At 36.6% G+C, this 16538-nt stretch overlaps 1 protein-coding gene and 1 pseudogene across 2 annotated transcripts; one reads left to right on the top strand and one right to left on the bottom strand.

Annotated features, from left to right (window-relative positions):
• Positions 1-150: 150 nt before the first annotated feature.
• LOC144657499 (uncharacterized) lies at positions 151-9849 on the bottom strand (annotated as a pseudogene). The gene is made up of 10 exons (XR_013571539.1): positions 9621-9849; positions 7288-7375; positions 6890-7003; positions 5009-5093; positions 4458-4586; positions 3748-3843; positions 2703-2857; positions 2087-2242; positions 966-1092; positions 151-378 (listed from the first exon to the last, which is right to left on the bottom strand). The product of XR_013571539.1 is annotated as an uncharacterized LOC144657499 (transcript).
• Positions 9850-9989: 140 nt separating this feature from the next.
• On the top strand, positions 9990-16127 carry LOC144657477 (uncharacterized). Its single transcript, XM_078517819.1, has 7 exons — positions 9990-10524; positions 11425-11486; positions 12062-12176; positions 12544-12684; positions 13157-13408; positions 14307-14624; positions 14881-16127. The coding sequence occupies exons 1-7, from the start codon at positions 10152-10154 to the stop codon at positions 15621-15623; spliced, it is 2004 nt and encodes a 667-aa protein (XP_078373945.1). The 5' UTR covers positions 9990-10151; the 3' UTR covers positions 15624-16127.
• Positions 16128-16538: the final 411 nt, after the last annotated feature.

Genomic DNA, 16538 nt, shown 5'->3' with positions numbered 1-16538 from the left:
ATGTTTTGGAACTAATCTATATCAAAAATTAATTGTGATGACCTTGACAAGTGAGAATCACAATTAATTAATAACCCCAGCCTACTACATTGTATATTTCAATGAAGACGTTTGCCAAAATATTCAAAGTCAAAATAATAACAAAAAACGTTGCTGGCATTGATTTTTTTTATTTTCCAAATCTACTATTATGTATAGTACCTTACATTTTGTACAAGATTGAGAATTTACAACAATTCCAATATTATTATACAATAAAAACTAAAAAGAACTTGAGAGTCTTGCTAAATACACCACACCATCCACAACATAGGGTTCGACATCTGTATATTGGGGCTCCAGACGAGGGACAGGTCCATTCAACAAGTCCTGAAATGCCTGAAACATAATACATTAAAATGCTGGGACCAGTTGTTCAAAGGGTGGATAGTGTCCATCCAGTGGATAGCGCAATAGGTTTTTGTAATTCAATTGTCCACTGGAGAGTGATTTATCAGGTGGATTGCGTTATCCACTCTTTGAACAACTGGGCCCTAAAGGTTGAACACTCAGGGAGAGTTAGCAAAAACAAGACAGTGCAAAGTCAAGCACAGATGCAGGGTGTGAAAAATACTGTGGACAATATGCTTCTTCAATATAACTATTAACATTCAGCTTGGTAGCAAGGACTAGAGGACACAAACAAAAGAAATTTTTCAAGCATGTTTATTCATTTTAAATTTTTTGTTTGTGTTCTCTAGGCCTTGCTACCAAGCTCAGAATTTTAATATGTTGAAAAGAAGACTATTGACATGATTATGACTTGACTGGAGTTATGGTGCTGCCTTTTTGCCGTGTGCAAGATCACAATCTTATGGAATTTTGCAAGTTTAGCAAGTTTTAACTCAAACACAACAGCATTCTTGACCCTGTATGCATTAGCTGTTATCAGAATATTATGTAGCAGTGTTGCTGATGTACCATACCTTGCATGCTGGTTCTTCAAGTTTATTTCCCCAGATGTAAAGAGCATGGAGAGAGCCATTGCTTCTCATGGCTCTAGCTACAGCACACAGACCTTCACTGGCTATGTTGTTACTACAGATGACCAACCTAACATTAAAAGGTATTTGATATTGAAATTTAATTATCAGATTTCTAAATAAATTAAACTCTTTTGATAATAAATATTAGTAACAGGTTCAAAGTTGCAATTTCTCAGCCTGATGGGCAACCACACACAAGGAGAAATAATCAAGGAAGGCAATACGAACTATTTATTAATAAGTGATTGACAACTTTTCACAAATCTGATTGGTTAACTTATAAGCAGCCTCTATTTGAGCACTAGTAAGACAAGTGCCGGTACCGTATTTACTCGAATAAGGGCTGCCCGCAAAATAAGGGTATACCTGCCAACTCTCACGCCTTGGGCATGAATCTCACGCCTAGGAGTTGAAAACTTTGATCTCACGCTTACGAACCAATTTCTCACGCCTAGTCGAAAAATGTGTCAGTTATTACAACCAAAAACGACACATTTCCCAAAAAATGTAATCTCAAACCAGTGTGAGAAAATAAAACACCATGTAAAATGAGTAAATGGCGAAACCTTCCCCGAAATGACAGAGTTTTGAGGTAAAAAAGCATTGGGAAGAGGTTGTGTTTAGCAAAACACGTCCACGTACTGGGATCAGGCAATGTTCGGAACGTCTTCAGAATACTTCGGATGTCTTCAGAAAACTTCGGACATTGTCGTATCGCCTTCGGAAATCCTGGCACTCTCAGGAGAAAAATCGCACGCCTTTGACCCAGAAAAAGTTGGCAGGTATATAAGGGCCTCCCTCGAATAAGCGCCACATTCCCAATGCAACGCTTATTCAAGAAATTCCATTGAATTGAAAGAACAACAGACTGCCTGTTTGAACGACCATCCAACAGACCAGCCTGAGCCAGCCAACCAAGCAAGTGACTGACCACTGTGACCATCCCACCGACCGACTGACAAACTGTCACTTGCAGACTAATGGTTGGTGGATTGAGTCTTACTGCAGACATATTTACAAGTAAAAATTCTTTCAAAAATCACTGAAATAAGAATGCTTACGAAGTAAGGTTGGTGTTGTAAGCAGCTAATGCCTCAGCAAGGGCAACGGCTCCATCATCTTCAATTCTGTTGTGTGCCAAGTTTAACACTTCAAGAGGAGTATTACTCTTTAGCAGAATTGCCAGTTGCTTAGCTCCATCTCTTGTGATATTGTTGCTGTGTTATGGAAGGAAAAGTGTAATCAGACATGAAACTAAGAGAAATAAATAAATAAAAATTATTATAAAAATTGAGATTTATAAAATTGACAAGGAAGTCAAGCAACCTTATTATAATTCAACAAATTGCCACGATGCCCAAATAGATCAGAAGGTCCTTGTTATCTGTCATCTGTAGATGACAGATATCCTGCTAGGTTGGCAAGATTTACGGTTACCCAACTTTTCACAAAGCGCTGCAAAACCACAGTTTACCTAACTTTACCATACGCTTCATTGGCAGTTTGTTGAATAATAATTAAAAACAATATTATCCTGCTCATAATCTTGTAGAATATTGTCTGATTTTAGCCAACTTGTCCGATGGTCTTGTCGGGTAAGTATCAGGTAATATTCTCAACAGTTTCTGGTAATAAAACATGCATGATGAAACTATTCACAACACTATTAAATGTCACCTTCTTAAATCTAGGTGTGTAAGCGTCAAGTTGTCTATGAGATTCTCCTTCAATCTCTCTGCACCAAAGTCTCTCATGTCATAGTGTGCAAGGTGAATTTCTCGTAGTCTTACATTCACCTTCAACATTTTAGCCATATGAACTGTAGTCTCCTCCTGAAAATTATCATTAGAATTATGAATTGTTGGGAGAAATAAAACTTAACTGCTAAAGTGTGATTTGAGGTTTTTTGGCTAACCGTTTTATTTCTACCTATTTTCAAACTAAGATAAATTCAATTAGTATTGAAATTGAAAGTTATTTGAAGACCAAAGTGAAAACAAGTTGAAATTTTATTGTTTCATACTCATCTTTTAAATTTGTTTTAAATTGAAAATGTTTATCGAATTTATTTTTACTGTTCACCCCTGTGGTTTATTTTTGTTCTGTAGTACATTTCTTGGTTACAGTAGTCAAACTGTAAGGGAGGCAACATGCATGGCTAAGTTGTTTAAGCCAGGGACTCAAAAACTGGAGGACATAGGTTCGAATTCTGTTCTAACACAAGCTGGTTTTGTTCTCAGTAGTCCTGAGTCCAGCTCCTTGCCTATGTTTGTAAATAGCCAACTGGTCTGCCTCCTGCCAGTTGGGATTTTTTACCGTGTAAGGTTCATTTAAAAAAATTGTTTCAGTGTTTATTCACATTGGCCCTGAAAAGGGGGGGGGGGGGGGGGAGTGGTTAATCAAGGTGGCTGGTATCATTTTTCAGCACTTTCCAATGTTCAATAATAATAAAAATGGGGTCGCCGTGCTTGTTTTTGAGTTACATGTATGAGCAAAGGGTGTTTTTAATAGGTTACCTGGTATACTGTTTCTATGGTAACCAGTGACATCAATAAAATAACCAAAATGTATGCACCAATAATTAGGATTTTATTTGATACCATTATTGTAGCATTAACTGATAGAGATTTGTAGTACTGACCCAGTCAAAGTACATAAGAGCTTTTAAGTGCTGAAAACTGATATTTTTATTTTTTTTACTATATAAGGTGAATTCACTTACCTGACGAGTAAAGAGTATAGGTCTGTTCAAATTCACTGATTTTAACGTGTTGTTAAAATTAAGGACTGTGGCTATGGCAATAATACTTTCTATTTCCTGCAACATGATTTTCAAGTAAGAAATAATCAATGCCAAACCTGAAGTCCTTCCTGGAGCATAATGAATTCAAAACAATGACCCAGCATGAGCTGGCTGAAAATATATCACCTGGTAAGGATTGCATTCACTAATAGATTAGTTAATAATGACAGTATTTCCCTGGAGGGGAGGGGGTAAGATCAAATGAAAGGGACAGGGATGTTCGTGAGAAAATTTGAATTAAATCACTAAAGAAGACCAATCTGTGAGCATCTCATTAGTTCCCCCCCTTCCCCCCCCCCCCTTCCAAAAAGAGACCATTTTCATGGCTGATCAGTCCAGACTGCCAACACAGTATGACAGTGTTTTCTTTTTATTTCTTCAGGTGCGACCTTAAATGAGACCTCAGCAGCTAAAAATACTCACCAACTCACCCTTAGTGAGACTAAAATCCTTACAATTTACACCCCTGAGGAAAATGACAAGCATCCCACCTGGGAAGTTTACAGTTTTACATTATTTTCCACTTGACTGCTTTGTTACACGATGGCCATTATATACAAACACAGGGCCGAATACAGGGTTTGAAATAAATAAATAAATTAACAAAAAAACAAAAAAAAATACATTACCTGGTCAGTTTCACCCAGGTCAAGTTCTTCTAACATGGTGTTAACTTGTAAAGCCCCTGCTATTGCCATTCCACCTTTGTTCTTTATTTTGTTTCCATTTAACCTCAACTTGCTAAGAGTCTCATTCACCTAAAATAAAAAGATTAGCAGTCAAGTGAATTTTTAATTATTAATAAACAGTCTGTTGTTTTGATTTTTAAAAAGTTCTTAGTATTCTTTTATTAACTTTTAATGGTCTAGAGTCTTCAATACTAGACCTATTGAACGCATTATAAGTCAGAGCATAACAAACAAATGTGCAACTGAATATTAACTTTGTTTCACACTATATAAATTGCTTATTATAAATTATATTTTGTATACTTGGTAGACTTAAATCTTTGTTCATATCAATACGTACAAAGATCACAGATTGTATTTGTATTAAGTTTGATTTACATGTAAACATTGTTTCAATTTACACTTTATCAAAGCAGCCTAAAACATCAAAAATAGTGATTGTACTGTAATGTAAATCTCAAACTTATCATTTGCATTAAAAAAGCCGTTACCTGCAATCCTTTTGCAATGGCCTCCCCCTCCAGCAGGACCAATATCATTGTAACTTAACACTAACCACTGAAGACAAACTGTCTCCTGCAACAAAACATAAATTTAATCTATGTTGTTAAATACAAGCATGTCAACAATAATTTACAACTTCAAATGTTCAGGGCCATTAATATATAAGAGTGGAGTCCTGAGGGGAACAAGTGAGTTCTGGACCTTCTAATTTATGCAATTAAAAAAGGCTTCATAATGGCATTAAGGTTACTGATAACCTTTTCGGGGTGGAATTTTGCAAAATTGTAAAAAGCTACCATGAGATAGCCCACTCTTCTGGTTTTCTTTTTTTTAAAAAATATTTCTACTACGAATTTTTCTAGCAGAGTTATTGCAAATTTTGTGTTTTGCGTGACTAAAACGTTAATCCCCAAAGGTGCTATGACATGTCAACACTTCGGACGTCCGGTGAGTTTCACGCGGGAATACATCCGGGGATGCTCAAATTACGTAATTTGTTCGCGAAGAGATTGTGTTTTATTCGTGGTCAACGCAAGGAGAAATGTTAGGCGAATTTGTCGAGAAACGTGAGTGTTAGGCCAAATAAGCGGAAACGTGAGAGTTTCACCCTGGGTTAAAGGTAAGAAAAAGCCCGGGCCTAAGAAAGCAGACAAAGATTCAATCGATGAGGCGAAGAAATCTCAGCTCGCTGCCAGCGACAAGGGTTCGTGGTATTTTTGGAACGGCCTTTACCCCTTTGCCTCGTTGCTTTGGAATTCCACGCGCCCGATTTCATTTTTGGCATTATGACCACGGATAACAAATACAATCGCTGCAGATTGAGCGGCGAATAATTTTTCCCTCGAATTCGAGACTGTTTTGTAACAAGCGACATCAGGGGGCTGTATGTGGAATTTTTATTGGTCGGCGGCATGGGCCGCATTCACACCTGCGTTGACAAGGTGTGAAAACTTGTAAAATCTTTTCGGCCCGAAAACTCGGGGTTTATTTTTCCATGAATAACCTCTCTTCAAACGAATTAATAGGGTATGTAGATTTGTCGGATTTTTACGAAACTTGGCCGAAATGATCGTGAGATATTGGTGCACAAAAGTGTGTCGGGCATTTTGAATATTCGAAATATTTTTCCCGTGACACCTCTTTGCGTGACGAGAAACGAAAAATTTCCTATTGGCCAACTTCAGAGCCTATTTTCTCAGAAACCAAATGAATAGAAAGATCCAAAATGCCCGACACACTTTGATAGCCTATCATGTGCTGAGTGATATAGTGCAGTTTGTTTTGATGTAAGAGATAACGCGGATGCGGGTAATTCAGCGAAGCGAACATCGATAATTTCAAGTTTGACGGCTCGCGCGCGCTAATAGAAGCAATAAATTTCCAATATTTTTATATATTTCGATTCTACATTTCATAACCTTTCCAAAGATATATAGTTATCCATGGTTTCACCGAAAATGACGCGCGTACGAAACATTTTCCGAACGGCACCCCAAGAGGTTATCAGTAACCTTAAATTGACTACTTCTAAGTCAGATATCAGAATGTTACAAATTTCTGGGGAGGATACCCCAGGCTGTCTTAACATGTAAGTGAGAGTTACCAGTATCCTTGGGTTGCCCATAGGCTTGATGTTGGGTTAGATTTAAGACCATTTATTTTCAACTGTTGTTTAGTGTCTTATGGCACTTCCTGGCCATGACACCTTGGCCAAATTAAATAACACACAGTAAAATGTAGCTGATGGACAATAATTGCCAACCACCAGCTTAACAAGCTACACCCGAAATGTCCTCTGCACTTGGCCATGTCAGTACATTGGATCATTTTCTTGCAAGTAGCTTCTAGGCAGACCCATGTAAACAAACCTGAAGTAGCTGTCCTAATAATTTGGCACCATCATCTCCAATGGTATTGTATCCCAGATCCAATCCAATGACAAATGTATTGCTTCTTAATGTGTTGTACAATATATCAGCATCCTGCATATGAATCAATGAAAATGAAGTTGTATAAAACTTTTAACACAATGTGAAAGGTGTAGCTCTAGGCCTAATGTTTACAAACTGTGTATTGGATTTTTTGTCAAGCAGTCTGATTTGATCACTGGCCACTCGCCAGTCCTGATCACTATAATGTTGTTTTCTTGGGTAAGACATTATACTTTCACAGTGTCTCTTTCAATTTAGTATAAATGGAGGCAAGGGTGTTTTTTATAAATATGAGACAAGGTAATGAAAGTTTTCTTTTCTTAAGATAATTATACCTCGTCAGTAAGTCTTCTCCTGTACATTTCATTGCGTTCATTTCTTTTGTTGCCATGTAAATGCAAGTCGAACTCAATAATCGGGTCTCTGTTGGCAGATAACAAAAAATTCATTACCTGTAATGGTCAAAGACAGGTCATGCTGCAGTCTAAGGTGTTCCTGTTTCAATTGTTTTAAATTAAAAATACAAATTACTAGGAACTAAACTTGAACTCGAAGGAAACAGTCATTACAAGGCAGCCAGGGCTGCAAATAACAGTCAGACGTTGAGCACTGGCCGACCACAATTTGCAAATGTACAATGAAATTCCGACTACTGGAAGGACAGAATGTCCGGACAACTGTTTTGTTTTTTATTTTATTGTTCTGCATTGACAACGCATTAGATTAGCAGGTTCACATAACGAGCAGTACCGGCACTTCAAAAGGACGTCCGACCTCACTTTTGTTTTAACTGATTGCTACTTAATTGGAGGCATGTCGTTTCAAGGGAAAATATTATTTGCAGCCCTGGGCAGGTGAAATTTTACCAGTCTCTTGTTAAGGGCAAAAGTCCAGTGACTTAGCCAGCAGTTTTTGTTACAAAACTCTCTATTAAGCAATATGATGTATCCTCCTTACTGTGTAACCTGGTATGACAATCAGCATATCATAGAGTTGACACTGCTAATGCAATTTTATTTTCACTCTTGGAGTGCCTAACCAATCATGTACAAAAAATAGCACCCTGTACTTGTTTCCCCCAAGTAAAATAATGTAAGGAATGGTGCTCACACCTGAGATTTGAGTAGGGGGAGGAGGGATGTTGGGAGTGTAAGTTTGAATTCACTTTTTGATATTATTGATCAGAAGCATATCACATATGCTTCTGTATTGATACATTATACTTTTTGGTATAAATGTTCATGGCTTCACTGATTTGTACTTCCAGTTAATACTGGTCATTCCTATTTCCGTTGAGGTATATAATCTCAACACCCTGGGTGTGTAACAAAGAACATCCAGTAAATGGGGACCAGATGTGATCAAGAAGCTTCTTTCATGTCTGCAATGACAACCCCACCCCAGTGACATTGCTTGTCTTTGCTTAAGTGCTAAGAATGTCAAATAGCTGCAAGAGAGGCTTCAGTATTTCTCTCCAGGTTAGATTGTAGTTGCATGATTGAAAATGATATACATGTAAGTTTTCTATTATTTTTTTTTAGCTAAGGCTGCCAACCTTGATTTATAACAATACATTTTTTTTGTATAACAATACATGGATTACATGCCAATAGTTTTCAAAACTCCTTATAATGTATCAGCATAGCTGCAAGAGAGACTTCAGCATTTCTCTCCACTGGTTAGATTGCATAATTTGCATGATTGAAATAATATAATTTTCCAAAAAAGTGTGTTCTCAAATTTACTATTACCGGTTTTTTTTTTTTCTGCTAAGGCCGCCAACCTTGAACAGTACATGGATTTACATGCCAATTGTTTGACCTGTGGGTTAAAACTGGTACATGTTGGTATTTCACTAATGTGTTTTCATTCTCTGGGAAATCAACCCCACTCACTGTACAAGAATCCAGACAAATACAGGGAACAGAAAACTCTGATTTCTGAACAGATAGTACAAGTGCCTATTAATGAAAAACTTAAATGAGTCTGCTTTACCGCAGAGACTTTTCTCTGTGCAATTTAGGTGACTGTAGTTAGGCGGAACATAATAAGCTTAAGTTTATTATTAACTTCTGTTATTGTTCAGCCACATTTCGTTGCTCAGACAAAAACTAATAAATATATCGTATATGAGCTTAACCACGTTCTTCTGAAAACAAAGGCCGAATAAAATAGAATTAATTGAATTGAATCATTGATCAAAAATTGACCTATCAGAAATCAAGCCAAAAGCCTGCGGGTTTCAAGCACTGTAAACAATTTGGTCGTTACCAAGCAACCAAAATTACAAAGAGTTTTTGTAACCGTGTTTTCTTTTTTCATTGTACTTTTCGTTTGTTTGTTTCCTGAATTTCTGCATTATTTATGTTGTTACCTCTGGAAACGACAATATTTTTTTCAGCGGAAGTGAAGTTCGCCTTATGAAGCTTTAATACTATTTATCTTTAACCTTGTCAACGATGTCATATTTATAACTCATTAACTAAGCTTATGTACTCGACTGTAATGCATCTGTTTTAACAAAGAATAATCTAAGAAATCGTCCTCGGCAACCTTCGTTTTTAAAATCATTTTCCTTAGTAGACAAAGAATTATCGGAAACAAGCTTTATCCTAAAAATATAGTTCATAGAAATAGTGAAAATGCAAATAAAATGTAGTAAACTCACAGAAAACTGTCGTCTACTGCCGAATTTAACACAGCTAAGATCTCAACATCGGCCTGTTTACCCAGATCAGCGCACACTTTAAGGTAATCTTCTTTAGTTGCATTGGCGTCGCCCATTGCCGGTGCTCGTAAAAGAAGGATATATGTTCAGATTTGCAGCTATTTTCCTTCAACAGTTCACGAAAATATTCCCGCCATCCGCGGCCATTTTGAAATGTGTTGCTAAGCAATGATGCCTCGTTTGCATTTCAAAACCTCCAGATATAAGCTGCATTTTGATTGGCTACACTAATGTTTTTCACCTTTCAGCCAATCACCTGAGAGATAAGAAAAGAAAAAGTAAATATTTACTCGTTGCCACAACAACATGCAACAAATCGTGGCTGTCGCCAAGACTTCTCTTATGATTCAGTCAAACACCATTTATAGTGCGTGCTTTGCTTCAGGCAGGAAACCATTGAATTTATCAGAATCTTCATCGTAAGTAGATGTCTAGTTGATCTGAACCCCTAAGAAACATTGCTCTTAAAACATGACGATTAGAGAAGAAGAAGAGACCAAACTTCACATTGCTGCTAGGTTGAATAATCTCAAATTGCTTCGAGCTGGGCTTCGAGAAGCATTACTTATTGACGCCTTGGGAATATATGGCTGGACTGCCCTTCATCAAGCGGCTTCTTGCGGCCATCTAGAGATCGCGATCGCCCTTCTCGAAAATGGGGCAAACCCCAACATCCAGGATAGCCAAAAATGTACGCCCATTCATCTTGCCGCAAGGAATGGTCATTTAGAAGTTGTTCGAAGTTTGTACCGCAATGGGGCGCGCTTGGATCTGAGAAACGCTGAAGGAAAAATCCCTCAGAACTGTGCCGACGAGGAGTGTAGGACATTTCTTGAGAGGCAACGTGAGTGAAATCTTTTAATATAATCTTGGTCATTAAAATCAAACAATTATATTTAGGTAATTTTAATATTAGTAGAAGAAACAATTTAGATACATTGCTCGAAAACATGAAAAGTTGCTTTGAACAAAGAGTGTTGACATTGATACCTAAGCAGCAGGCTATATAGCTTTTTGTTTGCTATTTGCCATTTTAGGAATCCAATGCAATATTTTTTTTAAAAAAATCACGATGTCGGTCGATCGCTTCTTGGTTCTGTAGCGGAAAATTGCGAAACTGTTTAACACTAAAAAGTTAGGATTACATAACTCTAAAAAGAGATGTGATGGAAGCTAGGGAAATGTAATAGTAGAATTTTAAAAGTCACAAGACTGAATGACATGTACAGTTGATTGACGAAGGACGATATCTGACAATTTTTTTATGGTTATGAAAGGTTCATGCACACGGGTTTAATAATCGCATTGACTCCTATTGTGAATTGCCCCCGGAACCATTTGTGATCAGTTGTTTAGTACTTTCATACAAAAATGTTATCAGATGAACAAATACATAAACGCTCTATTTTGGGATTTTTTTAGAATGTAAAGATATTGTGATCTAATTCGAACAGAGTCCAACATTTTGTTGTGGTGTATTCGACGGTCGTAGAATCGCGTTCTTGATCGTGCGCCCTGCTTCGCCATCGCTCTTCTTTGTTGCCGAAGTGTATACAAAAGAACGTTCTCCACAGGTTGTCTATTCTACATGTAACTTCACACGAAGCGTGTTGCGTCATTGCTTATTTACTTTCGTCTTCTGTTTTGTTCTGATCGAGTGACGCGCTCAATATAAGATGAAAATAGTGAAATTTATTTTGTGCTTAGCTAAGCTTTATCTATTTGGCTTTATTGTTTTCTTTAGGAACTAAAGACGTGATTAAATTAAGTCCATCTCCCATCGAAGACGATCATTCTCTTCGAAAGGTAAGCTGTTTATACACAGTAAAATCACTGATTAACTTTTTAAAAACCCTCACGAACAGTATTCAAATATCACTTGAAAGGTACTATGTGAGTTGAAATCTCAAATACCATTATTAAATTGACCTAAATTGGATACAAATGGGTATAAAGAACTTGGTAAATGTTTCTAGTTAAATTAGAAACAATGACTGGCACAAAGTTGTTATAGAAAAGTATATATTATAGTATTTTTAAGGTTCAGCCCTATTTTCTAGTTAGGGAAAAGGAGAAAATGATATAGTGTGAAAAGCAAAGTAGCTATGACGTCAACAGTATAATTTGACCTCTGACTGTGGTGCTGTAAACAGCAACTTATATTATGCCTTGTATTCCACTGCAGGAGAAAATTTAATACTTTTTAAAAACCTTTCGTAGAGAAAACCTTGCTTGATAAAGTTCCAAGCTGCCACATAAATTTGTTGAAAATAGTAATTAGCACCTTGCACCATTCAGAGTGCACATATTCTGTGGTTTAATTATATAAGTCTCTCCTTTCGACATGTCAGTAAACTAAATTGGCTGTTTTTGAATCCAAGATTTATGGCCACAAATCTAACCAAAGTCCAGTTCTGAAGAAGCAAAGACAGTCGTCGCCACAGTGGTCGGAAAGCTCTCAGAGTTCACAAGAAAGTATGTCGTCGAGTTGTTCAGGTAAATGATTGTAGTTATCTTTTTTCATTCTATCATTTCTTTTAATGCAACATTGACTTTTAATAACACACCTTGCCTTGTTATTGAAAACTGCCTGAGTAAATTGCTTTTTAATTTAATTTTCCTAACTAGTCTACATTTAATAATACTTTAGGACTAAGTACAAGGAAGTTGAATCCGAACTGATAAATATTCAAAAAGGAAGGGTGGACGTGATCTATGAATAGACTCCTTCTTGTAAACAGCGAATGTATTAACATATTGATTGTATGTTAATTTTTAAGGAACAATATAAGAAGCAAGATCAACCTATTGTATTCATCCATTGAAGCATTTTTGACTGACACCAACAATATCTTGTTTTTAGATTCCAGTGAAAGCTTCTCTGCTTCATCAATTGTGTGTCATCCAGGGCCTGGAGAAATGAGAGTATCATTTGATTTAAACAAGAATAGGCAGTCACTTGTCATTTATGTGGGGGAAATAAAAGATGTTAAACTGCCTGCAGGTAGGATATTGCTTTTATATTTAACGGCTAGTAGCTATAAACTCCCTGGGGAGATATAATGTGTATGGCCTCTTGCAAAATGCCAAAGGGTTTTTGCAAATATAAAAGCGTTCATTTGGAATTAAGGAATATCAAATGATAACACTTTTTGTGATCCTAAGATCTTCTAACGAGTAAAAAAATGTTGAGTGGAAGTTTGAGCGAATCAGAAATACTGTGGGAGGACAACTCATAAGAAAAAATACCATTAAAAGAAGAAAGGAAAATTCTCCACATCACCATGTTTCTATAGAGCCATAGAAAAACTTTTGTACACACTTTCTTTCATGTCAATTTCGTAATTATTATGTAACAAGTTCATTAACTTTTTCAGCTGGAGTAGGCCAGCCAAATGTTGACTCCAAAAGAACGGGAACAGGGGAAAGTGAATGAGAACAGGATTCCATTTAACATTCAAACATTTTTTCTCTAGATCACAACATGTCACATGTCTATGTAAAGGCGTACCTCATTCCTGACAAGAGCAAATCCACAAAACGGAAGACATCTCTGCACAAATTGCAGCGCATTGATGCGCAACAAAGCTCAACTGACAGCGTGACTAGCTGGGATGGTGTGGAGGCTGAAAATGAAAAACCTTCAGAAAAAGGAATGGGTAGAAGATTAGTATCATCATTAAAAAGAGGAACCCGCCTATCCCAGAAGAAGAAAGGACAAGATCAAGGTAAGATTTTATCAACTTAATAATTCTCTATACCCGGCTCTGTACATTTCTTGTGTTACTAGTAGGGGGATTTCCTTCTCAAATTTATTTTTGTTTGGTATCTTACAATTAATTAATGTGATCAGTTTGTTTGGTGAGTGCTGATAAAAAATTTTATTTTAACAAATTCATACTCTTGACCAATATGATGGGTTAATTTTTCACAAGAATGAATGAAAGAAATACTTTATTAAAGTGTCTGAAGTATTTAGCTTAAAAAAACTAATTGTGGACACTATTTACATTATTATATATCTAAGCTATTTAAAGTTAAAATATTTACACTTAAATTCTAAAAAGAAGAAAAACTGAAGAATCGTACTGCATACATTAATAAATAAATAAATCAATAAATTACAATAGAATATAAAATTTTATCATAAAAGTAGGTGAAAGATAAAAATTGCAGTTAAGAGTTAAAAATTAAAAATTTAAAAATGTATATCGGCTAGCTGCATATGTCAAGATCAAGAAATTTTCACAACATCAAATTTGTGCATATTTCGTTTTTTTTTTTAATCACAGAAATTAAGTGATGCAAAATATTATTAGGAAAATTAAATACAACAGCTGTGAAAAAATTCTCCAGCATCGTGAAGTAAAAAACATCTTATTACACAAATACTCTTGACCAATAATGTTGGTTTGTTTATCCCAAGAAAGTTTCACAACATCAAAATTGTTTGCATTTTGGGGGATTTTGTATTAATCACAGAAATTCACTGATGCAAAAAAGATAGTATAAGAAAATTTAACAAAGCAGCTGTGAAAATTTTTTCCAGAATCATGAAGTCAAATCATTGCCAAAATTTTGTGCAATAAGGTATATTGACTTAACAGATTGATATTTCTTTTTTAGTGAAATCTACAGCACAGCCAAGTGTAGTACCGGTTTACCGTATATCCACTTTGTTTGGAGAGTACTTTCGTTACGACGCTTGTGACTTGAGAAGAGTAAATGTGGAGACTTGCAAGGTGTTGTTAACAGTATGCGGCCGCAATCGTGTCACGACACAAGGGCAGCCCATCGCTTGCTTGTCGCTGCCACTCGCAGGTTACGCCAAAATGACCACACCTGAATGGTACCCCCTGATTTACAAAATAACCTTACCCAGTGGCTTTGACGTCGCAGAAGAACTGCAAGCAATGAGGGCAAGCAAATCCTGGGAGCAAAAAGGTATGTGAGAGGAATCCTTGTCATATTGTTTGTTCACCATTTTTGAAATTAATTTTGTTAGAATATTGACTTAAAAAGGGTTTAGTTAGTAATAGTGTTAATTTTGGAGGTTATTTTTTCAATAGTGTTGGAATATAGACTTTACACGGGCCACTCTAATAAACGTAACTAATAGAATAAAGCGATACCTACAAGTAAACCCTTCAAAAGAACAGGTTTTTATTTCTTACCATTGTTTTGGTGTTTTTTTCTATAGGAGGAAAGTTCACCGGACGAAGCCTGGCGTGGAATGAGCCCATGATGTCCATGTCTATGCCTAACATAGACTACACTACGTCATCAAGAACGTCACAGACGGTTCAACGTGCTAGCTTGGGAGGCGAGGGTGGATTTCCCACGGACGGTTCCACGAAGTACAAGAAACACAGCGGAGCAGGGAAAGTGTTGAGAAAGCAATTGAACATCGTTCAAGGCAAAGGAAATTACAGATACAAGAATAGTACGGCTAGACAAGAATGTGAAGACGAAGAAACCGCCGTGGACAGTTTTACGGTTGATATTGCGGAGCGCAGTGCAACAATACCAGGCGCTGGTCGTGCAGGAAGTGATTTGAACAAAACCCTTAGGGAACAAAACAGAGACATTGGTGAAAAGCTGAGGGATCTCCCTCGCAGTAGAATGCATGGTAGTAGTAGAAGAAGTACAGCGAGTAATATAGAAATAAATGACTATTCAGTCGCTCACGAGCGTCCAAATCCTGTAACGGAAGTAATAAGCTTAGACGACGAAGAACCCAGCTCAAGACCGGAACTAGAACACAGGTCGTCATTTGCTGGCTCATTGAAATACAGCCGAGCATTCCAGCAGCAAACGTCCGCAGCCCGGAGACGAGATGCTGTGTTGAATGATATGGATGTAGAAGATTTTGACGACGTCGCGGATACTCCATTCGCAGTTAGTAACTTTTATGGCCGCAAAAGTGGAATCGCTTGTAATTGACCGGACTTATCATTCTACATAGTACTCATTTTACATTATATTTTTTAATATTGAAAATAATCAAGAGGAATTATTTAATTACATCATAATACATGCGTACAGTGTATAAAAGTATTGCAACATTGTAATAATTTGTGTTAATCCATTTAAGTAACATTAACACTCTTAGCTTAAAGATATTGTTTATTCATTCCGCTTTTTAGTAAAAAAAATCGTGTGCTTTTTTTTTAACTTTTTCACAGTTACGTTCTCAGTTAATATTTTAGGATTATTTTTTTAAAGATTGCAGGAGTGTTTGCAATGAATTTATAAAATTTAGGTAGTTCATAAATTTATTTTCTCAAAATTTTGTTCAAAACATTAAAGATTATAAAAAGTGTAAAAAGAAAATTTAACTGACAGGTTGGTTTTTCAATCTTGTATATTTCGGGATCCTTTGTTTGGGTTTTCGTTAAGGTGAACTTGTAAAAGTTACTGTTATGTCAATAAAGATTGCTTGATTAACTTGTGTTCTCCTCACTTCTAACACTCGAATCGTGGGCAACAAATAAAACTGCAAATAGGGTGCAAATCTGAACGTCTAGTCAGAGTGTCTTTCTCACAATATTAGGTAATTTTTATACCGCTTGTAACTCGCCCATCCCACCCCGTACTTACAAGCGCATTCAAAACCCCTTGCGAAGTTGTTTTAAGCCCAGGGTTAATAATCGGCATTTACGGTACAAAAATTTTGTAAGTGGAGAAACAGTCTTCGCAGTGAATTCAGCTCAGTTGACCTTGAAGCCCTTTTTGCGGCTTCATGGCTTAGTTTCTAGAGCATCAAAGCGTGGTATCGTGGAGGTCAATGGTTGGAATCCCATTAAAGCCCTGAATGCCTTTTTAATTTTTCGCTTCCGTCAAAAATCTAAACTGGCG

This window comes from Oculina patagonica, chromosome 6, assembly GCF_052425735.1.
Source record: "Oculina patagonica isolate OP01 chromosome 6, crgOcupat, whole genome shotgun sequence".
NCBI lineage: Eukaryota > Metazoa > Cnidaria > Anthozoa > Scleractinia > Oculinidae > Oculina > Oculina patagonica.
The sequence above is the reverse complement of the archived record's forward strand: the minus strand, read 5'-3'. Positions and strand labels throughout refer to the sequence as shown.